Below are 25,784 nucleotides of genomic sequence, written 5' to 3'. Positions count from 1 at the left end.
ATTAATGCATTATACATTTTATAAAACACAAGCAAAAATAGAAATGAAAAAGGCTATATGAGCCCTTTGCCCTTCCCCATATATTTTTGAAGCCACTGTGTTTTTTTACTTTCTATTCCTGAGTCCTGGCATTCTCTTCCTTCACTTCTCCAGGTGATGAAATTCTATGTATCCATCAAGACATTGCTTACACATCACTCCACACAGACTTCCTCCATGCCTTTTCATGTAATATTTAGATGCTTACCCTTTCTCCTATGGCGTGACTTGAGAACATCTTTCTAGTGGGCAAGGAGAGAAGGAAGGTATCAGGATGTATGTCCCTGTTGTTGCCAAGAACAAAATTGTAATCGTACATACCTTTCTTCCCTTGCCAAACATCAAAGAGATGTTTTGTTTCATTTTGTTTTCTTCCTATTTTGACCTTGCTATGCCTCAGGGTAAAATATGTCTCCCACGGACAAGTGCGAAGCAGGCAGCCAGACAGGCACAACGTGGGAGAGGAAGGAATCAATGGAGGGAGATGTGCAAAAGTAAACTTAATTCTGCGTATCAAGCGATTAGGCTAATGTGATTTAGAACAATGTGATGGGTACAGTTTGTGTATTGTTTTCTCCTGGGTCTGTAATTAATTCATGGTAATGCTCTAGGTTGTTCAATTTTGCTAAACGAATGAAACACGTTCTTTGAAATAAAAGTGGTGGCAACAACCTAGTCATTTTACAGTAGCAGGAGTGGAAGATAATTACAGGTCTAGAGAATGTCCCCATCCAGCAGGAGAACACAGCTGACTTGTCTTCTGACGGGAGCGGCTGCGAGGCAGAGTTGCAACTCTGACGCCTGCCACAGAGAGTGCTTAACTCACTTTTTAGCTATTCCACTCAGTGTCCTACAGGGATTTGTGCTAATAAATATGACAATAACATTGTAATGGGACAAGAAAGGCTGACACGGCGTTTCGTTAACTTGTGTTGGGCATTAGCAGGGGGCTCTGCAACCCCAGGGCAATGAAACCGGAGCGGGCCGGTGGACGGTAGGCATTTTAATTAGAGGTCTTGGGAATATCTGTGTGCTGTGGCAGCTGAGTGAGACCTGGCCCCACAAAGTTTACCCAAGGCGTGCTTTCCTCCTTGCTCTCAGCAGCCATTAAAAGGTCTTACTGGTGGCAGGGGCTGGGGAAGGGGAGGAAAAAGCTTCTAAGAAGAGAAGGATTCCTGGTGGACTGGCAGCCAACACCGATTAGCCACTTGGCTGTCAGCACCCACAGCCCTTGTTTTAACAAAGTGGTAACAAAGGTCGACAGAAATGGCTTGACCCCACGATGGACCCTAAAGCATTTTTAAAAGGCTGGTTTTTACTCTTGCTACCTTTTTATAATTTGGCTTAAATACAATTTGAGAATAAGAACATCATAAATCAAAGCTGTTAGCATACATGGCCCCTGAAATTTATGGTTATTAAGCAGAAAAAGCTTAGGAACATTTCACCAAATAATTTTCCAATCCCCTAAGACTCATTTAAATTTCACTTTTCTCCATCCCCTGTTGCTGAGGCACATTCACTGCCCAGGAGCATTTGAGCCCAAGTGGAAGGAGCCCCCTCTTTGCCATCAGACAAGCTGGCTGATTTTTATGAGGTGGAGCTTTAAAGCTCTGCCCAGCTACTGGGCCACATGGGCAAAGAGCCAAGAAGCACAAGAGAGACATGGCAGCTGCCTTCCGGTCAGTTATGTGGCCTTGGAAATGGCAGGTTCTATCTGCACTCCCTTCCCCATTTCTTTCACCTTCACCCCTGGGGCTGGATGAGGGGGGAGCTTCAGGGGGAGATGGTGGGACTAATTGGAGGTAAAGGACCCACTGCCAAGCTAAGATGGGGACTTAATACTGAAAGCCAGCCACTCCTGTGACAGTTCAGGGAAGTGAGTGGCAGCTTTGGGGACCCAGTGCTCAGGCCAGGAAGGCAAGGTGCAGGCCACCATAGAGGAACATAACCAACCAGTCATGCTATGGTTACTGAGTCTCTCCGTGTTAGTGGAGAAGTAGAAGCCAATTCGTGGCACTACTTACTTTTGTTAGTCAACTTGACAAATAAGTATTGAGTCCCTTTGATGGACAAGACTCATGGAGTAACTTACTCTGGCCATGCAGACAAAGTCAGGCCCGCCAGGGCCAGAGGTGGGTCTCCTGTCCTTCAAGGATCACCTCTCCCAGAAAGCCTCCTTGCCTTCCTCCAGCCCTTGTATTTACTCTTAAAAAGTTTTTTTTAATGTTTTTATTTATTTTTGAGACAGGAAGAGACAGAGAATGATCTGGAGAGGGGCAGAGAGAGAGAGAGGGAGACACAGAGTCAGAAGCAGGCTCCAGGCTCTGAGCTGTCAGCACAGAGCCCGATGTGGGGCTTGAACCCATGAACATGAGATCATGACCTGAGCCATAGTCAGAGGCTTAGCTGACCTAGCCACCCAGGTGCCCCTGTATTTACTCTTAGAGAGCAGTTCAGGTCTGTACCTCAATCCGCTGCTTCCTTATGTAGGAGTCTTATGTGTGTGTGTGTGTGTGTGTGTGTGTGTGTGTGTGTGTGTGTGTGTTTTCTTCCCACTTAGGGTGAACTCTGAGGAAGGCTGCCACCTCGCACATGATGTGCGGTGGTCAGAACTGATGTCCAGGCAGCCTAGGCTCTGACTCCCAGCCCCGCCGCTGCCTCAGAGGTTAAATTGCCTCGTTTTATCTCTCTGAGCCTCAGTCTTCCCACTGTGAAAACACAGACATTAGCACCTGTATCCCAGGTTGCTATGAAGAACACATTAACTGTGTCCAATACTTTGTAAACTGCCTTACCCACAGGGAGTATGCAATAAATTGAAGCTTATATAATTATGTCTTTTAGCACATGGGCTGTGAACTGAGCCTCTGTTCATTTTCTATTGGGAATAAAATCTCCTTTGACGGTCCTTCTGGAGTTGAGATGGAGCCCCCTAAGTTAAAAGCTGTCTGGGAAAAGTAGAGAAGGCGGTCAGCATAGGACTCTGTGGTATCACTTGGGCCTGTGATAAATCTTCTTTTATTTGATGAGGAAAGGGGGAAAAAGGAGCACATCCTTAGACACTCTTCTGAGGCTGTGGGAATAGGGATGCTCATCTTTCAAGTAACAGTGGCCTTCCCCATGTGAATTCTTGGGCTCTCATCCTCTCTGATTCCCCACCAGTCCTGGTTCTCCCTGGAGAATGTCTGTCCATTTCAATGTCATTGTTCTTATTATAATTATTATTTCAGAACCAGGCTGGTTTCTCATCAGGTCTCACTGCCAACAGTATGGCTGCCACTGCTCTTAGATCTGAGGGCCTATAAAACAGCTCACCACGTATGTGAAACTTTATGTCACTCTTCACAGAGCTAAGTTGGAAAATTTATAGTTTTAGAAGAACAGAGTCAAGTTGACAATGTGGCTTTGGCTGGGTCCGGGCACAGTTGGGGTTTCAGGTACAGGTTGGCAGCTTGCGTCTAACAGAAACATCAGGGCCCATAAAATCAGTCCAGTGTCAGAGTTTCAAGGTGCTGTGTTACATATTCCTGCGGTGCCTCCATCCCTCATCTTTTTTAAAAAAAGACGGTGTAAAAATGGCAGGATGTACTGCTTCAAAAAGACCACCAGCTCAGTCCTCCTCTAATTAGTGAGAAGAGCATGCTGTTGAAAAAGGTAGTATCGGATGCTTTATTATTCATTCACATTTTCTTAATATCTATTGACATCTGTGTATTTTAGGAACTTTTCTATAGTATAAAAACAAGTAAGACAAGGTCCTAGTCTTCACGGGGCTGATAGGTACTAAAGGGGTCAGCAAACATTTTTTGTAAAGGGCCACATAGCAACTATTTTATGTTTGGGGGCCATGTCGTTCAATGGCAGTACCCACAACAGGATTCCACGCCTTTCCCAGAGCCCTCAGCCCTCCATCTCTCCCTCCCTCCTCCCACCTGCTGACCGCTCTCTTTTGTGCCGGACACCCTTTGCCTCCTCACCCATAACACAGGCACGAACACCTCCAGCACAAGCTGATTGCCAGGACACGCTGAGCAGACATGTGCAAAGCCCTTGCTCAGGCTCTAGTTGTCACTTAAAAATGTTAGTCTGCCTTCCTCCAGTCCTTCCGATTGAATCAGAGAAAGCAAAATCCCTCTCCCTCTGCTGGGCTAAGCCTTCTTCCGGTGCCCCAACTCCGACCCAGGCATCTCCTTCAAGACTGTGTTTCCTCAGCTCTTTCTCTCACTCAGCTGACCCCTGGGTCTTGTTCTGCTTTGAAGGCAACATATTTAGATCTGTTCTGTTTAAAAGATAGACTTAAAGAAGGACGAAGAGAAGGAAGCAGAGGAGGTAGAGGAGAAGAGAGAGAAGAGGAAGAAGAAGGGGAAGGAGAAATCTCTAATTTGACTTACATCCTCTGCTAGCTACCATTCTTGTTTTTTCTCTCTCTTTTTAAATGTTTATTTTTGAGAGAGTAAGAGAGAGAGCATGCTTGGGGGAGGGGCAGAGAGAGGGAGACAGAGGATCTGAATGAAGCAGGCTCCGTGCTGACCACAGGGAGCCCTTAAGGGGCTCAAACTCACAAACTGCAAGATCATATGGGGCTTGAACTCACAAACCACGAGATCATGACCTGAGCCGAAGTCCGATGCTCAACTGACCGAGCCAACCAAGTGCCCCTCTTTTTCTCTTTTATACAAATGGTCTCCAAATGCTTTCACCTTTCCATTATTTCTCTTATTCATTTCTGTTCCATCCTGTTTTTCCTTCCCAGAGACATGCTGGGCTGTGGAAAGGAGTGCTTTAGGGTGAAGCACACATCACCATATTCTTGTTTGTGGTGTCACAGAGCCCAGGCAGCTCACGGGGCAGCAAGATCCCCATCTGTGAGCTGGGACCAGTGAGGCCACCCTCGTGAGGGGATTCTGAGAACTTAACAAAGTGATCAGTGAAAGGCACCTTGTCAGGGCTTGGCATGTGACACGTACCACTCAATGAATTCTGTTCTTTTTCTCCTCTACAAGCTGTTTAAGGAAGGGAGGGGCCTCTGTCCTTGGGGAATTGGGGAGGGAGTGGGAAGGGGTTGTTTATTGTTCCAAAAAGTACCTAATATAGTCTTCTGAGTTGGGAAAACATGCCTAGACCTTTTCTTTTCTTTTTTCTTAATCTTTGTTAAGACTTGCAGAGAGGTAATATGGGGTCCTAGTCATGTAAAGATGGGTAAATGCCCAGGTTGATTTAATTAATTGGCTAATTAATTAATTGCTCTACTCAATATGTATTGATTCAACATCAGCTGTATGTGCACCACCGTGAAAGCTCTGGTGGTTCCTGCCTGAGAGAAGCCGAGCAGCCCTCCATCTGCCTCGGCTGTAGAGGAGCAAGCCAGGCAGGTGCCACGGAACTCAGAGCCACAGCTGTGCCTACAGAACGCAGGTGGGGGGTTGGGGGGTGGGGGGACCCTCCCGCTGGGGGAGTGGGGAGTCCCCTGAGGAAAGGCCCTCTGAGCTTTGGGTAAGGGTGTGCCAGGGTAGCTACGGCTGAAGAATAGGATTCTAGGAGGCTGGGCAGAGCTGTCTTTAGATCAGTGAGACCATGTCCTGGATCTGGATCAGAGAGAGGTGAGGTGAGGAAGGCAGATCAAAAGTATGAGTTTTGTCTTGATCCTTTTCTAGAAATGTAAAGACTTATTCCTCCATATGAAGGGAAGAATGGACTTGCCCGTCCAGAAGGTAGAGGAGGGGCCTGGGAAGAGAGGTTTCTGGGAGGCAGAGTTCAAGGCAAGATCCGGAAGAATTTGGGATCAGTCCTATCCAGCAGCGGGCAGGCACGTGCAAGCAGGAAGCAAGGCACATGTGGGCAGCGAGTGGTGGGAATTTATAAATGAGATGGAGCAGGAGAGATGAGCTTGATTCCCAGCTCATGCCCGGGCCATGCCCACCCTACCCGCCATGCTCAGAGAGTTGGTGCTGGCTCTCACACCTCAGGGCTCCTCCCAGAAAAGACCTATATGTTCAGCTCAGCTCTTGGCTGCTTCAAGAACTCCAGTTTTGCCACAATCTGCCCTTTAAGGGATAGGGAGGGAAGGAACAATTGGATGATATCTTCTGCTAGCAGGAGTTTTAGAGAGCTAGCCAATTTTTAAAAAATTAAATGAATCTGTAGGTGCATATGTGTGTGTAAACACATATACCCTGGCACTGTGTAAAGTATTATGATTTGATTCCAAATATTATTCTAATAATAATTGTTATTATAATAATCATCATAATATAATTATTTTATATATTTATATTTGTTATATTATGCCAAATATTAAGTCTATTTGAAATGTTGAACAAATAGCAATTTGCATGTGGCCCACATTGTCTCCTGTCTCTTCTGGACTCCCCTTTGGGATCCTGATTCTGAAAGGTTAAAATTAACATGGAGAAGCGGAGCCTGGGACCCCATCTTGCCTTCCTACGGGGCTCAGCCTCAGGCACCCGTGGGCGTTCTGCCAGGACTTAATTCTGTAGCAGGCTGTTGGGGTTATTTATTATTTTAAAACTATTTTTTCAAGTTGTGTAAGTTGTATGCACACATATTCATGCTTTAAAATGAAAATTAGGAAATCAGTACAGAACCTACGAAGCCACAGTCTTACGTGATCACAAGTAGCCTAAAGGGTATTCCATGCTCTGACCCTCCATTCTCTGCCTTAGCTCATCTCCCTCCTCCTCTCAGTCGCCATGTGTCCCATACTGTTACTGTCTTCTAACACACTTACCACAGGGCCCTTGTACTTGCTTTCTTCTCTGCCAGGGACGCCCATCACCTGCAAATCCCCACTGCTCATTCTCCAAGCTCCTAAAGGTCACTGCTCAAATGTTTTTTAAAGAGAGAGGTCTTACCAGACCACCAGTATAAGATAGCACCCTCACTGTACAGCATTTATCATCACCTGGCTTATTTGTTTATTTGTTGCCTGCCTCACCCTACTAGAACATAAGTTCTATGAGAGAATATAAGTTCCATGACTTTTTGTTGTTGTTTCTACTATATGCTTAGTGACTGAAACAGTGGCATATAGCAAGTGCTCAATAAATAGTTATTGACTAAATGAATGAATTAATGAAGACCATAGTAAAAAGTAAGAATTTCTCTCTTATGTGCTCACTCCCTTTCCACATTTTTCAATTCTTAGCACTGTAACAGTGTGTCCTTCTAGAAATATTCCTTTTTTCCCTAATATTGTAATCATTTTTGTAAATTTTTTAAATGCTTTTTTTAATTTATATTTGAGACACAGAGAGAGACAACATGAGCAGGGGAGGGTCAGAGAGAGAGAGAGATACAGAATTTGAAGCAGGCTCCAGGCTCTGAGCTAGCAGTCAGCACAGAGCCTGATGCGGGGCTCAAACCCACGAACTGTGAGATCATGACCTGAGCCAAAGCCTGACACTTAACCGACTGAGCCACCCAGGCACCCCTAGAAATATTCTTTGCATGTAAACAGATGCCTAGAGCTTTCTGCTTCTAGTTAGGAGATAGAAGGATTTGAAAAACTTTCGGTCCTGGGAGGCAACAATACTTTTCAATGGGACTAGCAAAAAGCGATTGATACAAAGAAATCTTGATGAACTGTATTCCAGAGAGAAATGAGCCCCTCCCAAGTATAGCACACACTCTAGCTTCCATGCCTAGGAAGGGGCAGATGTAGGTAGATGTAGGAGTTGGAATTTTTCCCGGTTGAAGATGCCTATCTGGAAGGATGTGTGAGTAAGGGAAATGGGGCAGAGACTGCAGACGTCGGGAATCCTGTGTGCAGAGAGAGCACTGTCTGGGGACCAGTGCGAGTGTGACCTGGGTCTGGAATGGAAGACTGAACCTGAAAAAGACAGAAAACTGGCAAGGGGAAACCAGTTGGGCTTATAAATTTATTTATAAGGATCAAGACAAAACTTACAAATTTATTTATAGATTTATTTATAAATTTATTTCTAGATTTATTTATAAAAATTTATTTATAGATTTGCTTATAAATTTATTTATAGGTTTATTTATAGATTTGCTTATAAATTTATTTCTAGATTTATTTATAAAAATTTATTTATAGATCTATTTATAAAACATTATAAATACAGTGTATGACGGTAGGAGGGATTGGAATCAGAAAGACCCTTGGGTTTAGTCAGAAGACATTAGCCACACGAGGAAGTTGCATAAGGAAGATTTCATATAAAGAACAGCTAACTACATAAAAGGTGGTTAACTACTGAACGAGGTAAAGGAGAACTCTAAAGTCGGAAGTGCAGAGAGCAGTAACTACAGAAAAGTAGGAGATGAAGGGACGCAGGCTCCGAGGAAGGGGCCCCTGTGAGGCTGAGGTTCAGAGCTCTGTGGAAACAGCGTGTTGAGGCACATCGGAGATGCCCGCCGCTGGAGCAAGGACCATCCTCCTCTCCAGGAAATACTGCCAGGGGCCCTGCATGCTGATCCCTTTGCCACCAAGTGGAAAAACAAAACACTTCAAGAAGAAAAAGTCCCTTCTTTCCCTTCCAGATTTGCAACGTCTCTCCAATGCCCTCTGTTGACAGGACCTAGCATCAAGCCAGCTGGCAAGGGAGAAATGTAGTCTGTTAAGATCACCCCAGGATCACAGAATAGGGCAGAGAAAGATGTGCTTGTTGCTGAAGAAATAAGTTCAGTGGCACAAATTACATACGTAAAAAACACACAAAGACAGCACACATTCATCTCTTCCTTTCTGATTTTTGCTAAGATAGCACCAGCAGGGGAGGGGCTGGGAAGCAGAGAAAAATCCTGTGGTTTCAGACATTCTCCTGGGTTTTGGACTCTGGGGGCCCTGCAAGAGTTGGTAACAAAGGTAAACAAAGAATAGAAGACACTGGTTAGGAGTTGGGCAAATGAGAGGTGAACCTGATCTGAAAAGTGGCAGCCCAGCACCAGGTCAATTCAGCTCAGAGTAAATGTGTTCCATGTGCCACTATTTTTCTATACACAATTCCTGGAGCACAGTTTTTAAAAAGAGATACATGTAAAGAAACAGAGAAATGTTACTCATGATCCAGAAAAACTCAGACAATAGGAACGTATCTTTAGGTGGCCCAGGCTTTGGAATTATCAGTAAGTACTTGCAATTCATTATTACAAATATGCTAAATAATTTAAGAAAAAGAGATGGATATTTCAGAAGAGCAATGGAAACTCTAAAAATTAAAAACAAGTGGAAACAAATACTAGAACTGAAAAATAAAATACAAGACATAAAAAAAATCACTGGATAGGCACAATAGCAGAATAGCTACTGAAGAACAATGGATAAATGAACTTGAACACAATGAAGAAAGAAGGCAATGATTTATAGCCGAGAAGCCAAAAGCAGAGATGAAGTGAAACACTAAAAGAAATGACTCAATTAATACAAAAGAAGGCAAAAAAAAAAAGAAATAAAAGACAAGTAGTAAACAAATAGCTAAATGGTAGGCTCAAAGTTAACTCTTTAAATAACTATATGAATTACAAATGGACCAACTACTTCAATTTAAAAGCAGTAATTGACAGACTGCATAACAACAATAAAAACTATGCTGGCTACAAGAGACACATTTTAAATATAAAAATTGAAAATAGGTCACAAGTAAAAGATCAACGAAAGAGAAAGCATTAATCATAAGAAAAATGGAGTGACTATATTAATATGATACAAAGACGTAAAGACAAGCAATTCTATCAGAAGTAAAGAGGGACACTCATAATGATAAAAGAGTCAAATCATCAAGTAGGTATTAAGATAGTAAGTGAGGAGCACCTGGGTGGCTCAGTCGGTTGAGTGTCTGACTCTTGGTTTTGTCTCAGGTCATGATCCTACAGTTGGTGAGGTCAAGCCCCAGTTCGTTAGGGCTTTGCACTAACAGCATGGAGCCTGCTTGGGATTCTCTCTCTCTCTCTCTCTCTCTCTCCCCCTTCCCCTGCTTGCTCATGTGCACCCATGTTCTCTCTCTCTCTCTCTCTCTCAAAATAAACAAAAATGCTCTTTAAAAAATCTTAAATGCATTTGCACCATAATAACAAAGCTTCAAAATACATGTAGCAAAAGCCATCAGAACTAGAGGGACCAGGGCCCCCAGGTGGTAGTTAAGTATCTGACTCTTGATCTCAGCTCAGGTCCTGAGCTCAGGGTCATGAGCTCGAGCCTATCTTGGGTTCTGTGCTGGGCATGAAGCCTACTTAAGAAAACAAAAAACAAAACTAAAGGGGCAAATAGACAAATTAACAATTTTATAGTTAGGCAGATTCACAATTAGAGTGGTAAAATTTTTTTAAAAATTTTAAGGTTTATTTATTTTTGAGAGAGAGAGAGAGACAGCGTGAGCAGGGAAGGCGCAGAGTGAGAGGGAGACACAGAATCCGAAGCAGGCTCCAGGCTCTGAGCTGTCAGCACAGAGCCCAATGAACCATGAGATCATGACCTGAGCTGAAGTCAGATGATTAACTGATTGAGCCATGCAGGTTCCCCAAGTTGTAGATTTTAATATCACGCTTTCAGTATTTGATAGAAAAACTAAGACAAAAATTTATAAGCCCCATCAACCAACTTTATCTAATATTTATAGAACACTATATTGTACAATTGGAGGATGCTCATTCTCTTTAAGTACGCATGGAACATTCGCCAAGATAGACCAAAAGCTGGTCTATGAAACAAGCCCCAATACATTTCACAGAAATGAGGGCATACAGAATGTTTTAAAAGTCAATAACAGAAACATATAAGGAAAATTTCAAATATGAAAACAAGCTACCCAACAACCCTTGGATTACAGAAGAAATTATAAGGAAAATCAGAAAGCATTTTAAACTGATGGAAAATGAAAAGAAAAAAACCTAACATACTCAAATTTGTTGGATGTGGCTAACGGAGTGCTTAGAGAGGAATTAATGTTAAAAATTTTTTTTTAATGTTTATTTAGTTTTGAGAGACAGGGAGAGCATGAGAGGGGGAGGGGTAGAGAAAGAGGGAGACAGAGGGTCTGACAGGCCTCTGTTTTGATAGCAGAGAGCCCGAAGTGGTGCTTGAACTCACAAACCATGAGATCATCACCTGAGCCGAAGTCAGAAGCTTAACCTACTAAGCCACCCAGAAGCCCCAGGAATTTATGGTTTTAAATATTCATATTAGAAAAAGATGAACGGTCTAAAATCAATTACTTAAGTTTCCACCTTAAGAGGCTAGAAAAAGAAGAGCAAATTAAACCCACAGTAAGTAGAATGAAGGAAGCAATCAAGTTAAAAGCAAAAATCAGTGGACTAAAAAACAGACAGTAGAGAAATATTAGAAAAACCAAAAGTTGATCCTTTAAAAATATTAATAAAATTGATACTGTCAAATAAGATTGATTAAGAAAAAGAAAGAAAAATGCAAATTATCAGTGGAGGAGAGGAAAGAGGACATCTCTACAGATATTAAAAATATTAAAATGATAATAAGGAAGCTTTATGAACAATTTATGCTAATAGATTCACAAACTCTTTGAAAAACACAACTGTATCAAATCAGATGCAAGATAAAAAAGAAAACCAAAATAGTTCTCTATCTTTTAAATAAATTGAATTTATAATTAACAACCTTCCCACAAATAGAACTTCATATTTAGATGACTTTATTGGTGAATTCTATCAAATATTAATTAAGTAATAATGCCGTTCTCACACAAGTTCTTTGATAAAATAGAAGAGAACACTTCCCATTTTGTTTTTTGAGGTCATCCATCATAATCTTGTCTCCAACCTTGACAAAGATATTATAAGAAAAGAACACTAGAAACCAATATTCCTCACAACAACAAAATGAAAGAAATTATTTGATCATCTCAACAGATGGAGACAAAGCATTTTACAAAGCTCTACGTCCATTCGTGACAACAAAATAAAACAAAACAACTGTTAGAAAACTAAAAATAGAAGAGATTTTCTCAATTTGATAAAGGGCATCTAGTAAATACCTAAAGATAAATAACACACTTATTGGAAAATTTCCCCCTAGGATCAGGAACAAGCCAGGATGTTTTCTTTCATCATTTAAGTTCATCATTATCCCCGAGGTTCAAGCCACTATAATGAGGCAAGAAGAAGAAATTAAGAAAAATTAAAAGGGAAAAAGATTGGAAAGAAAAAGTGTAACTTTTAATTCACAGATCAGATTGTGTATATAGAAAATCCGAAGATGTGTACAAAAATCCTCACTTGATCTGGTCATTTAGAAGTAGGTTAGTAGCAGAAGACAAAGTCAATGCATTTCTGTGTAAGAGCAACAATTGGCAAATAAAGAAAAAGTACTATTTCAATAGCATCAAAGAGCAAAATATACTTAGTAATAAATTTAACAAGATGTGTGCATGATATCTATGCCAAAAACTACAAAACATTTCTGAGAAAAACTGAAGTCATAAATAGAGAAATATACTATGTGTGTATGGATTGTAAGACTCAAATTTCAATTCTCCCCGAACTGGCTGTCAGCAGGTTTTTGGCACTTATATGGAATTTCAAATGTAAATTATGAAGTAATCATGAAAAAGGAAAAGAAAGAGGACTCACATTACTTAATTCTAAGACCTACTATAAAGTTATAGTAACCATAAGAGTTGGTGTTGACAGAAAGATAGACAAGTATGTCAATGAAATAGAATATATAATCCAGAAATAAACTAAAATTCATTGGTTGATTTTGAAAAAGGCATGAAAGCAATTGGATGGAGAGAGAAAAGTCTTTTCCACCAATTGTGTTGGGTGACTGGGTATCTGTATGTGGGAAGAATGAATCTGGAACTTTATCTCACACCAAACACAGTAATTAATTTGAAATAAATCATAAACTATAAATCATAAACTGGGATGAGAAAAAAAGTTCTTGCAGAAAACACAAAAACCAATAATCCTAAAACAAAAGGTTGCTGTATTGGACTTCATAAAAAAACAACAACAAAAAACTTGCTAGAGGACACTATTTAGAGAATGAATAGGCAAGCCACAGGCTGGGAACGAAGTTTCCTGGTACATGTATTTGACAAAGGAATTGTATCCAAAATACATCAAGAACTTCTACAGCTCAATACTAAAAATAGGCAAACATAATAAATATTAATAACATTCAGGCAGAGGACTTGAACAGGCCCTTTAAACAGAAGATACACGAATGGCCAATAGATACATAAAAAGGCATTCAATGTCTTTACTCGTCTAGAAAATGCAAATTAAATTCCACCCGGTGGAAAAGCTAAAATGACAGACCGGATCCGGAGCAATTGGCCCTCTGCTCCAGTGCTGGTGTGGTGAGGACGGGGCAGCCAGTGGGAAACTGCTTGGCATTTCCTTATAAGTTAAACAGAAACCTGTCCCGTGACCCAACCATCCTACTTCCAGGGGTCTACTCCAGAAAATGAAAACATATATCCGCAAAAGACTTGTACATCAATGTTCTTAGCAGATTGATTCAAAATTGCTGAAAACTGGAAACAATCCAGATGGCTATCAACAGGTAAACGGATTAGCAGACTGTGGAATAGTCATCTGGTGGGATACTACTTAGCTATAAAAATAAACTTATAGTATATGTAAAAATAGGTTTCTGAGCTAATGAAGCCAGCTGCAAAACAGCACAAATTGTACGATTCCAGCTTGTGAAGTTCCAGAACAGAGAAAACTAATGTATGTGATAGAAATCAGAATAGAGGTTGCCTTTGAAGGAGGGGGGTTGACTGGAAGGAGGCATTAAAGGAACTTTCTAGGCTGATGAAAATGATCTATATTGTGATTAGGGTATGGGTCATGTTAGTGTATATAGATTTATTGAAACTCATCTAGCTGTACCCATAAAACCTGTGCATTTCACTGTGTATGAATTATACTTCAATTAAAACAAATATTTTTATTTGGAAAATATGATTTTAAATGGAAAACTTCATTTGCACCAATTAGCCTGGGGATTAAAAAAATTATAGTAATATCAGAAGGGCTTTTAAGATTTTTTTCATCTTCCCAGAGGATGTAAGACAAAAAAATGCCTTTAAATGATAGCAAAAGGTTTCTACAGGAAATCAAATCTGAGTTAACACACCACCATAGCTATAAGGTAAAAGACGGTATTTTGCCTAATCGAAAGGTTGATGTATACTTCTTGTGCTGGATTGAATAATGTCCATCTGGAACCCCAGAATGTGTCTTTACTTGGAATTGGATCTCGGAAGATGTAATTAGTTAAGATGAGGTCATAATGGAGTACTCATAAATCCAGTGACCACTGTCAATAAGGAGGCCATGTGGAGATACAGAGACCCTAAAGAGGGACAAAGGCTATGTGACAATGGAGGAAGAGTTTGGGGTGATGTCGGACTGCTAGCCAGGAACGGCAAGGATTTCTGTCAACCTCCAGAGCCTGGAAAGATGCATGAAACAGATTCTCAGATTCTCTTTCATGGTCCCAAGAAGGAATCAACCTTGCTTGAAACTTTGATCTCAGACTTCTAGACTCTTCACTTGTAAGAGAATAAATTTGTGTTGTTTTAATCCACCACATTTGTGGTAATTTATTACAATAGCACTAGGAAGCTAATACACTACTCACTGAGTTATCAAAGAATAAAGTTTTAAGTATTCAACAATCTGTTTGGTGTACTCAAGTAGACTTTAATCAAAAAACTAAACAAAATATGCTCTGAAAAATGTGTGCCTTCCCCCTCCCCTTTTTTGGTATACATTCAGATAATAAACACCTCGGATAAGTATGAGTACTCATTAGCTACTTTGTATCATTGTTTTTCTTTCTTTTTTTAATCTTTAAAAAATATTTCTTTATCTTTGAGACAGAGAGAGAGAGCACAAGCGGGGGAGAGGCAGAGAGAGAGGAGACACAGAATCCGAAGCAGGCTCCTGGCTCTGGGCTGTCAGCAGAGTCCAATGTGGGGCTCGAACTTATGAACTGTGAATTCATGACTTGAGCCAAAGACAGACACTTAATTGACTGAGCAACCCAGGCACCCCTGTATTGCTGTTTTCTAATGAAACAACAAATCCTGAAGACATTTCCCTATTAGCACACAGAGAGAAGTCTGAATGTGCCCCTCTGGCCTGCTCCGGGACCAGGGAATTAGTCTTTCTAAAAGACTGTACCATATTCTAGGATGTGGATTTACCATGATTTACTTTGCCATCCAGCTCAATTAGATGAAGGTTTATTAAATGCTTCATCCTGAGTGCTTCAATTTAAATCTGTTCAATTCAATCCAATCCCGTGCAAACCAATTCAACAAGCATCTACTGAGCATCCTCTATGTGCCAACCACTTTGCTATGATCACATTTTGGTTCGATCTTGATGGACTACCTCTACCCTTCAGGTCCTGTAGCAAAGATATTTCTTGAAAATCTATTATGAAATATAACACAAGAGACTGGTTGATAATAAGACCATAGTAAAATGGGACTGGTGTTTGGGATGGATAAAATATTTTTCTTTTCCTACACCCACCTTCTTATTTTAATAGGCTCTAATGCCCTTACTTCATTGGGCTTGGGATTTGGAATTTGTCCCAGATAGAGAGGTGCAATGCAACCTGTGAAGAAGTGCCAGAAGAGCTGCAAGCAGAAAGAACGGGACACCACCTGATTCATAGGGAGAAAGACGCAATCCAAGAAGCAGAGAGGAGCAATCCAAGTGTTTCCTCTTGTAGTCATTCAGCTTGTGATGTGCTTGTTTGGCCAGTAGGCTCCCCACTTATTTGTTTCATGTGCCCGCAGGGGCTTCCTGGTCTGTAGAATAAGTAAATAGTCACTGCCTGTAACATAGTATCTCATTCAGTTCTTGCTGCTGATTCAGGGAAGCATGTGAACTGTTGCTTTCCAGCTTTTGAGTTAGTCTGGGTCTTACATAATGAGAATTGTGAGTTATCATCCCTTTGGTTAACAATTTAAATTCTTGGCTCAGGGTGAGAATGCACTACCCAGGAGATGGGCATCTTGGGGCACCATCTTGGAGGCTGGGTATTATATCCTGCTTCTGCCTTGCAATGCCACACAGGATAAGTTGTCTCTTCTCCAGGCTAAATGTCCTCACTTATTTCAATTGCTCCACAAAGGGAAGTCTCCACATGCCCCTCTTCTCTCTGCTTTTGGATGCAATATTTCCTTTAATTCTTGTCTCAGAAACAGGTGTAAAACTCCAGATGTTCTGCAGACGACAGGGTTATTGTTTTCCTTGATCTGGACACTATGCAATTTATATTCCCATGAGGTTTTTGATAAAATGGACCACCCCATTTTATTAACTAAAATTAACTAAAATTCCTAGATCTTTTTCCCACAGGAAACCTTTCCTGTCAAGTCTCTCTTGTAGATCTGTGAACAATATATTAGCTATTTCATTTTTTTAAACTTTCATTTGCTTGATTTGGTCCATCTGATTAAAACATTTTGAACCTTAATTCTGTGGCATTAGCTGTCCCTCCTAGACTTGTGTCATCTGCTCATTTGATAGACCTGTCTTCTAAATCTTCATCCGGGTCACCAGGGAGAATATAACAGAAACTAGACACCAGGGGGTACCATGAGAGACAACGAGCAGGGTGGTGCTCTAGTTGGTCATGCAACTTGGAACCTGGGTGGTATCTCATTAGTTATAATTCTCCCCCAAAGCATTATCCTGTTAACTAACTGATGCATGAGATATTCCTGGGAAATTTTGTCAAATACCTTGTGGCAACCAACACAGGCCATTGTTATAGCATTCCTCTGATTTCCAACCTAATTTCTACCCCCTCTCACAAGTACATCTAGCTAGGTGAAACCTTAAACTTTAAGGAAATTTGCTCTTATTAGTCCAATATTAGTGATTACCGCTTTCTTTTATAAGAGCCTGTTAATTTCCACATCCAGAATCCTACATGTTTTGAAATGTGGGATAAACTATACCCCTCTGCTCTTTTAGTACTTCTCTCCCATCTCTGATTCTTGGAAATTTCCAACCACAGCTCCGAGACCCTGAGTGTAAACTCCTAATGCACTCAAGGGGGTGTTTTGTCTGAGCAGGAAGAGGTTTGAGGTCATTGGCGTGATAAGCAGCTTATGGACATCCCTCCCTCCCCTCTCCGTGCCGTGTCCCACAGCTTCCGGTTTGAGATCCTTTGCTTTTCTGTGCTAAACCAATAGAAACAAATAGTTTCTGGCATCTCACTGACACTTGAGTCCTTCCCAGTCTATTTTGAGGAGTAGGCTAATTCTGTACGTGTTCTTCTTGCTCTGAGAAATAAAAATTAACCCAATGACCGACACATCCCTGTATTCTTTAGTGCTTTTTGTGACTGTCAGCCCTTTCTGTGTTTTGACATCTGCTGAGACTTTTTATCCTGCCTTCCTTGCGCTAGTATGAAAGGCTCATCCTAGATTAGGCACGCTGCCGGCTGCAAGCGTTTTTCTGTTTGTTTACTTCATATCCTGATGCCTGTTTGTATCTCCAGGGCCTAGCACAACTGCACTGCACCTAGTAAGTGTTCAATAAATATTCACATAGATACGGATTTTCAAAAGGTAAACTCTGAATGCTAATTAAGAATTGATTTAACTGTTGTTATATGGCCTCAGGAGACCTTTGAGAAGAGGAGAGGATTTGGAAAGTTATCCAGGAAGCCCCTGTTTGCTGACTGCTCAGCCACTGGAGAAGAGCAAGGCAACAGAGTGGTTATATTTTCCTTTTTTGACCTTTCCTTTAGCAACCAAGAAGTGGAAGACCACGACTGCTTTGTTATAACGCACCCCTCCTTCCATTTCCTTTTATGAGTCAATCAAATCATATTTGCCGAGGATTCACTGTGTGCGAGGCCACAAGAGGTCACAGAAGCATTTACCCAGCCCACATATGGTGGTAATAGCCTCATTGACTTGTCTTGGGCTGTGCACAAGGCTTCTAGTCTGGAGGAGTCAGCTTTTAAAATGCAGCATCGCCTGGCCAGAAAGAAAAGCCTTGGGAGATGACACCCCTTGGGGCTCAGCGTCTTGTTAATAACCAGGTGCCCGTGGAGACAGGCTGGGCTGCGCATTAGCTGTGTGACCTCTGACAAGACATGGAGCTTTTCTGAGTCATCATCAGTATAGATTTGACAGACTCTTCCTCTGTGCAATGGGGGTATCTATACATACTTGCCTTAAAAACTTGCAGTGAGAATTTAACAAAATAATGTATGCAGGTATGCCTGCTTTATTGGTTCATTTATTTATTCATCTATATGCTGCTTTGTTGGTCCTGTACACAACCGTGTCTACCAGAGACTGCCCTGGAACCAAGGGGATGCAAGTGTGAGGAAATCACTGATGAGGGGCCATGTCCCAAAGGTGGGGTGCTCTGTGGGGAGAAGCACTTGCTCAGGGAGGACCTGAGAGATCAACTTGGCCGTTTTGCTGTGGGCTGGCAGGCCTAGCCAACAGCGGTCTGTCTTTGTGTGGTCATTGCCCACCACCTTGTCTGGATGTGTGCTGTGGCTGCTTTACCTTCTTGGGTGACCTGCGAGCGTCTCCAGGCTCAGAGCCATCCTGGGAGACTGAAACTGAGAAGCTGTGTGCTGACAGCACAGGTGTGGAGCATTCAGCCACACCGCATGCCAGTGGGACCCCCTGAAAGGAGACATGGGTGTGTGCACATGCCTACGTCTGGGGGGTGGCAGTTTGCAAATGAGGGAGGGCTGGAAGTCAAGGATACCTGGTGAGCTGTATGCTCTGCTTCCCTTCCCTCCTCCAGAGAATGTCTGGGAAAGGGATCTTCCTGGGCTCATCTCCATGTCCCCCGTGGTCTCTGCCCAGAGTCTGGCACACAAAAAACATTTGTCAGATGAGACAGGTGGAAAAGTCCATTCTGGCCATCGTTTCCCTTTTGAGGACTTAAGAAGTTGCTTTTTAACCCTGGTCTTGTATGTAGTGCCATGAAGCCCACGGGGCTACCAGTTTGTGTAAGTGTAGCCTTTGAGAGACGCTGGTCAGAGAAGCCCTGCTTACCATGTCAGGGATGGGATGAGTGACCACACGTAGCAGGACAGCTGAGAAGCCTTTGTAGTCCTTGCTGGTCAGAAGCAAATTAGGACTGGGTTTTGCTTTCATTCCTTTAAGTTAGAGAAAAGCCATCTGGGGAAAGTTCCCTTATTGCAGCCCTCCCTTCCCTTAATTCCTTCTCTTCGCAGACCTGCTGATAGTTTATACTCCTAATATTTGAAGACCTTGGGATTTTTCTTTGTGAAATAAAGGGGGAGAGTGAATCAGTGTGTGGTGACCGCACGTGCAGGTGATGCATGGTGACCCACCCCACCTCTAAGCCTCATGGCTTTCTAGAAAGATGCAGAACCTCCCAATGCAGGGTGTCAGCAGTTCCAGTGCCATGAGCCGGGTATAATCTAAGTGGGAGACAGGGTTCTATGATGCCCTGCAGGCAGAGATGAGGAGTGTGGTGTTCTCCAGATGCATTTGGGTGTATTTCTTCAGTGTGCTAGATAAAATGGATGCTTGCTTTATGCGCTGTCTTTGGGGACTCTGCAAAGAGGTTGGTTGGGATATAGAGTTCCTATTGGCAATCTGCTCTTTGCAGAGGGAACCAAAGAAAAGAATTATTTGTCTGGCAACAGCAGTAATTTATGCCACACAGAGTTTTGCAGATTATGATGGGGTCTCATGATCATTTTCTCATCCAATCCTCATGGCAGCCTGGTGGTGTGATCAGGACACTGATGCCTCAGAGTCACACTGTCACTCTACTTACTTCCTGCCGTGATTCAAAGCCGGCTCTCCTGATCCCTGCTTACTGGTGCCTGGTCACCTGCTCCCCTCACTGACCCCTCAACCACAGAAACATGCTGCTGTCCACTGAGGAATCAAAGCTCTCATGTACCAAACACTGAGGAATAAAATCAGCCTCAGGGTAATCTGCATTTGCTCTTGTCTTTCATCTCTAAAAGGCATCTATCTCTCTTTGACTTGCCCAAGAGGAGGGAGTGTTGGTTCCTGGGTTGTTTTCATATTTGTTTTCTGCTGACCGTGTATCTTACATACATGGGTCCAAAGTGTGCAACTTTCTTAGACAGTGAGTTCTTTGAAGGGAAACACCAAGTTGCTACACTCGTTACATAGTGCTAACAATGTGGTGTAGACAATGTTTTGTGGAGAGCATCAGAATGAAGATATTATTGTTACACATTGCCATTTTTCAGCGTGAACAACTTTGTGCCTGGAAGTTTGCCAGTAAAAATGTTTGTGATAGAAAGGTTACTGTCTCAGGAAGCCTTGGGGAATTCACAAATCCCCAACTCTGGTGAATGGGTTCCCACCATGAGGCATTGACTTGAACAGTTGTCATTTGTGCTATTTGAATCTTATTGTTTTTCTGTTAGAGCTTTAAGGATTTTTCTTAGCAAACTATTTGAAAAGAATCTAGGTCTACAGTTGGTTTACATTACAGAACATCATTTTGAAAAGAGAGTTTGCTTTGTAGATATAGACTGAACTAGAAACAACCAGAACACCAAACCACGAGTGCTTTCTCAAAACTAAATGTAAAGTACGAATAGAGAACAAAACAGGAAGCAGTGGTTTGTGAAGAAAGAAATACTTGTCGCTGCCCTCAACAGTGCCTTTCCTTACACTGTTGGGGGTGAGTTCTGCGACTGACGGAAAGCCGCTGGCTCCAGCTCCTCGCAGAGACAGGTGTCTTCCAGCAAGCCCTGGCCTATTGCTACCTGCAACTCCTCTTTAACAAGCCCTTAAAAACATTTTGGTTGGTCTAGGGCTGCCTGGGTGACTCAGTCAGTGAAGCATTCTTAACTCTTGATTTTTTCAGGGCTTAATTCTTGATTTTGCTCAGGTCATAATCTCATGGTTTGTGAGATCAAACCCCATGTCAGGTTCTGCACTCTGCACAGAGCCCACTTGGGATTCTCTCTCTCGGCCTCTTCCCACCCTCTCAAAGTAAATACATAAACATTTTAAAAGTTGGTGTCGGTCTATATGTTTTAGGTGCTGATTAAATAAATGTGTTCTCTCCCTCCACTCATCATGGGCTCAGCAAGTTGACTGGGTTGTCTTAGCCACTGAGGCTTTCATGTATCAGTTCTATCTCTTTATGTCCTATAGGGTGATGTGGCTTGGAGGGTCAGGTTTCTTTCCTGTACCCCTAACCAGCCTTGTTACCGGCTCCCTACATACTATCCAGGGCTAACCCTGGGAGGCAGCTGTAGGGATTTGTGCAAGGAGCTGCAGGGTGGAATATGAGTTCCGCCCACTAATGGGCAAGTTCATGCAACCTCCCTGGGTTTCAGAGCCTCATCTGTAAACCAAGGGCAGTAGTGCTTATGTCACAGAGTTGTTGGGAAAATGAATAGAGATGAAATGGATGAAGCTGCATCTTGGCAGCACGTGGTGCACTCTGTCTTGCTGGAGTGGCCTCTTTAGAAAGCGGCTATCACACATGGGCTGAGCCTGGTGGAGGCAAGTGCATGGGCTGGATCCTGCTGCCTCAGAGCTGAGGAGTGAGAGGAGTCAGGGAAGAGGGGTTGGGTTGCTGATCATTCATTCATTCATTAATTCATTCAGTGAATACTTGTTAAGTCCCTAAGATGTGACCGACACTGAAATAGGCAGAATACATTGATCAGGACATAACATTTCCTTCAAGCAGCTCAAGTATATTGGGAGAGATGGACAAGGATATAAATAAGTAGAATGTCATGTTGGAGGAGGTGCTATGGTAGAAATTGTTCAGTCACAGCCATGGAGGAGGATACATAATAGAAACTTTCTGCCCAGGCAGAGTGGTAAGGGACGATCCTTTGTGAAGCCACCTCCTTGAGGCACACTAGTCTTTGAAGGTGATTCCTTTTCATCTAGTCAAGGGGACCGTCTTCACATTCCAGGCAGAAGCTGACGCTTTTTGAAGAGAGGCTAGAGATAGAGTTCTCTTGAAAAGCTGAGCAAAGATCAGTAAATACCCGTTCCCTGACTCCAGCCTTAGAGAAATCTGAGTGGAGGCCCCAAAGTAGAGGTGGCTGAGGAGAACTTTTGTGACGGACTTACCTTGGGTTCTCCTTCTACCTTTCATTCAGATTGGATGCAGGCCACTTTCATGATTCCGTTCAAGCCCCTGAAAGCCTCCCGGAATGAGTCAGGTAATGGGGATAAACTGCAGGCACTGCACACAGGGGATCCCTTCAGCCTGGATGTCCTCTAAGATCAGTAGTAAAGGGAGAGGGTGCACAAGATCCCTCAGGGAGTGCTCGCTGCCGAGACCTGGAGAGGGGGGTGGAGAGGAACTGGCAGGCTCCAAGCTCTGGCTTTCCCTTCATCATTCTGTGACCCCCCCAAGAGCCTCAGCCCCAAGGGACCTCTTCTCTCTGAACATTCTGGGCTCTTCATCCTCATGCTGAGGGCATGCACTGTTTCAGAGCTGTGCTCCTGCCTGATCATGTACCTGTATCTCTTCTCCCCTAGTAAGCGGTGAGCTTCTCAAAGCAGGAGGGGAATGTGGCAGACTGGCTCCATCATGGCACCTTGGAGACCTTGGAGACATCTCCACATATGCCACGCAGGCAAGGCGTGACCGCAGCTGATCTAAGTCCTGGCAGAAGCCTTGTGAATCAGGCAGAATCCATCTCGGAGCATGAGAGCATGGAAGGAGCCGCTTCCTGGTCCCGCTCTGTCCAGGAGGCTGTTGTAGGACAGTTTCTCATCGCCTCCTGGGTGCTGATGATCTGTGGGACTTTTGCTTGGCTCTCCTTCAGAGTATAGCTAAAGACTCTGAGACCTCTCCTCAGCAGCAGGTGCCATACCTCTCATAATGCAGTCATCTGCCCCTTTTGTTTTGTATCGTCCTGTGGGACAAGGGACATGGGACATGGGTCGACACTCCTCTTGCTTTTCTATGTAAGTAAGAAACTGAACTGGACAAGGGCTTGTTGTCTCTTTACTGATTGAATCTGTCAGTTTTACTCAACGGGGGGTTTAGAGATCTAAACTTGTGCAGACAAGGGGGCAGAGGCCCAGAGAGGTTGAGTGCCCTGTCCCCATTGCTCAGCTGATTAGGAGCTGAGCCAGGACTGGAGGCCAGCCTTCTGAGTCTATAGTACTTTCCACTAGCACCTAATTCTATGCTTTATGTACTATGAACACCCATTGAAGTGGCTGTTGATCTGATCAGTCATTTCTTTGTGGTTATTTGGTGTCCTGGTATCCAGTGAAAATAAATGCTCATGACCATGGCACGTGATGAGCATAGCACCCACGTGTCACTGTCGCTTTTGCTTTACAGACCTTCCGGGGTTCACAGCACCTGGCCCATCATCTTACCTCCTACATGCTCGTGTGGCTGGCCCTGCCTGGTCAGTGCTTGGAGACGGCAGAGCCACACTCTCTCTCTTCTCTAGAGGAAGAGGTAATAGACTTTCATTGTTTGTTTTTATATTTCTGAATACACACAAAATACAGCAAGTGGAAACCAGTGTGCATGGAAAAGTCCCTTCCCCTCTTCAGTCACTAGATCCCAGCCCTCCCACACCTGCAACTTCCAAGAGACAACTACTACCATCTTTAAACATTTCCAGGGATACTGTATGCACGTAGAAGTATATATGCATGCATATGTGTGCATATATTTATGTGTCTTCCTCACCCACCATGTAATAGCATGCTATACATGCTACTGTGTAAATCTAAACATTTATCTTGAAGGACATTTGCTCTCATTTCACATAGCCATGATTCGGCTGACACAGCAGTGGCAGAGAGCATTCTTTCCCTCCACTCCCCACCACCCCCCCGTTTCTTCTCACAACCCATGGGGTTGTATGTAGGCATGGCCCTACGTGGGGCCACAGGTAGACAGACTCCATCCTTTGGGATAGTAGAAAAGATAGGGGATCCTCAGTGGAGGCTTTCTTACAAAGTTCCCATTCTGTCTGGTCATTAATTGACCTGAGTGTAGGGCAGGCAGATGCCAACCTTTTCCATGTATGTCTGTTGGGGTCTAACTAAGAAATCTCTTTAGCATTTGAAACACTGAGTATTTAATGCAGGGAAATGGTCACACAGTGATGAAAGAGCCAGAACAGGAGACTGGACAATTAGCCTCCCTCCCCTACCGCAGGCTAGAGGGGGAGGGGGAGGTGTTGCAGAAAGCAGACCAGGTAACCTAGCCAGAGCTAAAGCCACAGAGGAGAAGTTTCTGGCAGAGACTTGGTGAAGCAAAGCCAGGTTCCCTGGCTTCACCCATGCCAACTGCCACCCTTCAGACTCAGACAAGCACCTCCCATTGGGCAATCCTGCCAGCAGCTTGCTGAGGAAGACTGGCCAAGGGCCAGCCCGTGGACTCTCCAGAGTGCTGTCTTCTTTAAGGATGTCACCTGAAGTGGGAAGGCCTGTCTGTGTGTGGGACTTGATTAAAGAAAAGAGGTGGGCACCTGAAACAAGGAGGTAGCAACTAGGCCCCCCAGGCCTGGCACCTGCTTCCCCTGGCTCGCTGAGGCTCACCTTCTGGGAAGCTGTAAAGGCCTGCGGACCCTGACTGTGGTGCTGGTGCTAAAAGCAGTTTCTCTTCTTCTTGTGCCAGCTGAGGGGACTGGCGGGTCCCAGAAAAAAGGTAGACTTAGGCTACAGCTGAGCAGCTATCCTGCCAATGAATTATTCATTGCTCTGGTCTGCCCGTCTCTCAGGTTTCAAATGTTCTAAAGTTTTTCCAAATCTTGCAGATTGGAACGGTGTTCTCCCCACTTCACTGTGCATATTCTCTGCTCTGGCTTTATGTATCTTTCCTCCCTCCTTTTAAATACATGAACTTTGGCTCTCTATCACCCTGGCTACTGCATCCTTACTGGGTGCAGCAAAGATTCCGGTGTGCGGGAGGGAGGGGCTTTTATAAGTTCAGCCGAGAGTGGAGTGGATTTGACGGACTTACAGAGTCTGCCCTCACAGCAGATGGCTGCCGGCAGGAGGCAGGAACCACCCGGCCCCCGGCACCTTACCCAGCAGCAGACTCCAGGGCTCTACTGTGGAGGAGATATCGCCACCCTGAAGTCTCCCTCTATGAACTAGGCACCTCTAGAAGCCTCTTTTCAGGGGGTCAAGGGAGCAAGTCTGCACATGACAGCTACTCACCAGATGTTGAACAGATTCATCACCTTTGAACATTATGTTGAACCTGCTTTCTACCTGGTTGTTATGTGGGACAACTGGACTAACCGGTCCTTTTTGTTTCTGGGTCAGTTCCTATTTTTCCAGGACAAGTTGTCTTATTTACAGTTTCTTTGTACCTTGTCTATTTAGACAGGTAGAGACAAGGGCATATCGGTACATAATTAATGGAATAAAATACCTATCAATAAACTCTCCCATATTTAGAAAAAAGTCAATACAGATTAATTATATTTTATTCTATTCACTCTCCTATTGATTGCAACTAGAGTTTGGTACACTTTGTCTTAGGTTTCTAAGTATCACAAAGAACTCCTAGCTTTTCACAATTATTTCAATTCATTATATTTCCACTTCTGTTGTAGTTGCTGTTATTGATTCATACATTATTATAACTTGCTTCTTTGTCCTCTGAGCACCACCCCCAATATTCTTTAAAATCATCCTGTGCTGGTGGTAACAATAGGATGTTTCAAGCTAATCTTAACCTTTCTCTGTCCCCGTGACTTGGCACCAGCTATCTTTAAGGCGCCTTGGTTTTATGTAAAGTGG

At 43.2% G+C, this 25,784-nt stretch overlaps 1 protein-coding gene and 1 long non-coding RNA gene across 21 annotated transcripts in view; one reads left to right on the top strand and one right to left on the bottom strand.

Annotated features, from left to right (window-relative positions):
- SCML4 (Scm polycomb group protein like 4) overlaps nt 1-25,784 on the top strand; it is a 103,177-nt gene that overhangs the window by 16,965 nt on the left and 60,428 nt on the right. For 8 of the 20 annotated variants that reach the window (XR_003910943.1, XM_029945060.1, XM_029945073.1 and 5 more), the window contains 2 exons: nt 22,154-22,216; nt 23,356-23,478. The exons of 4 other annotated variants lie outside the window; for them this stretch is intronic. Coding sequence is in view for 14 of the 16 variants with exons in the window: in XM_029945073.1 (XP_029800933.1) it covers nt 22,154-22,216; nt 23,356-23,478 (186 nt within the window). In the remaining 2 variants the exon portion in view is untranslated. 8 more of the 20 variants (XM_029945063.1, XM_029945075.1, XM_029945077.1 and 5 more) reach the window with 4 other exon arrangements.
- On the bottom strand, nt 3,034-4,833 carry LOC115296600. Its single transcript, XR_003910946.1, has 2 exons — nt 4,743-4,833; nt 3,034-3,684 (listed from the first exon to the last, which is right to left on the bottom strand). It is a non-coding gene; the product is annotated as an uncharacterized LOC115296600 (long non-coding RNA).

The sequence above is a fragment of the Suricata suricatta genome, chromosome 7 (assembly GCF_006229205.1).
Source record: "Suricata suricatta isolate VVHF042 chromosome 7, meerkat_22Aug2017_6uvM2_HiC, whole genome shotgun sequence".
NCBI lineage: Eukaryota > Metazoa > Chordata > Mammalia > Carnivora > Herpestidae > Suricata > Suricata suricatta.
Note: the sequence above shows the minus strand (reverse complement) of the source record. Positions and strands in the feature narration are given on the sequence as shown.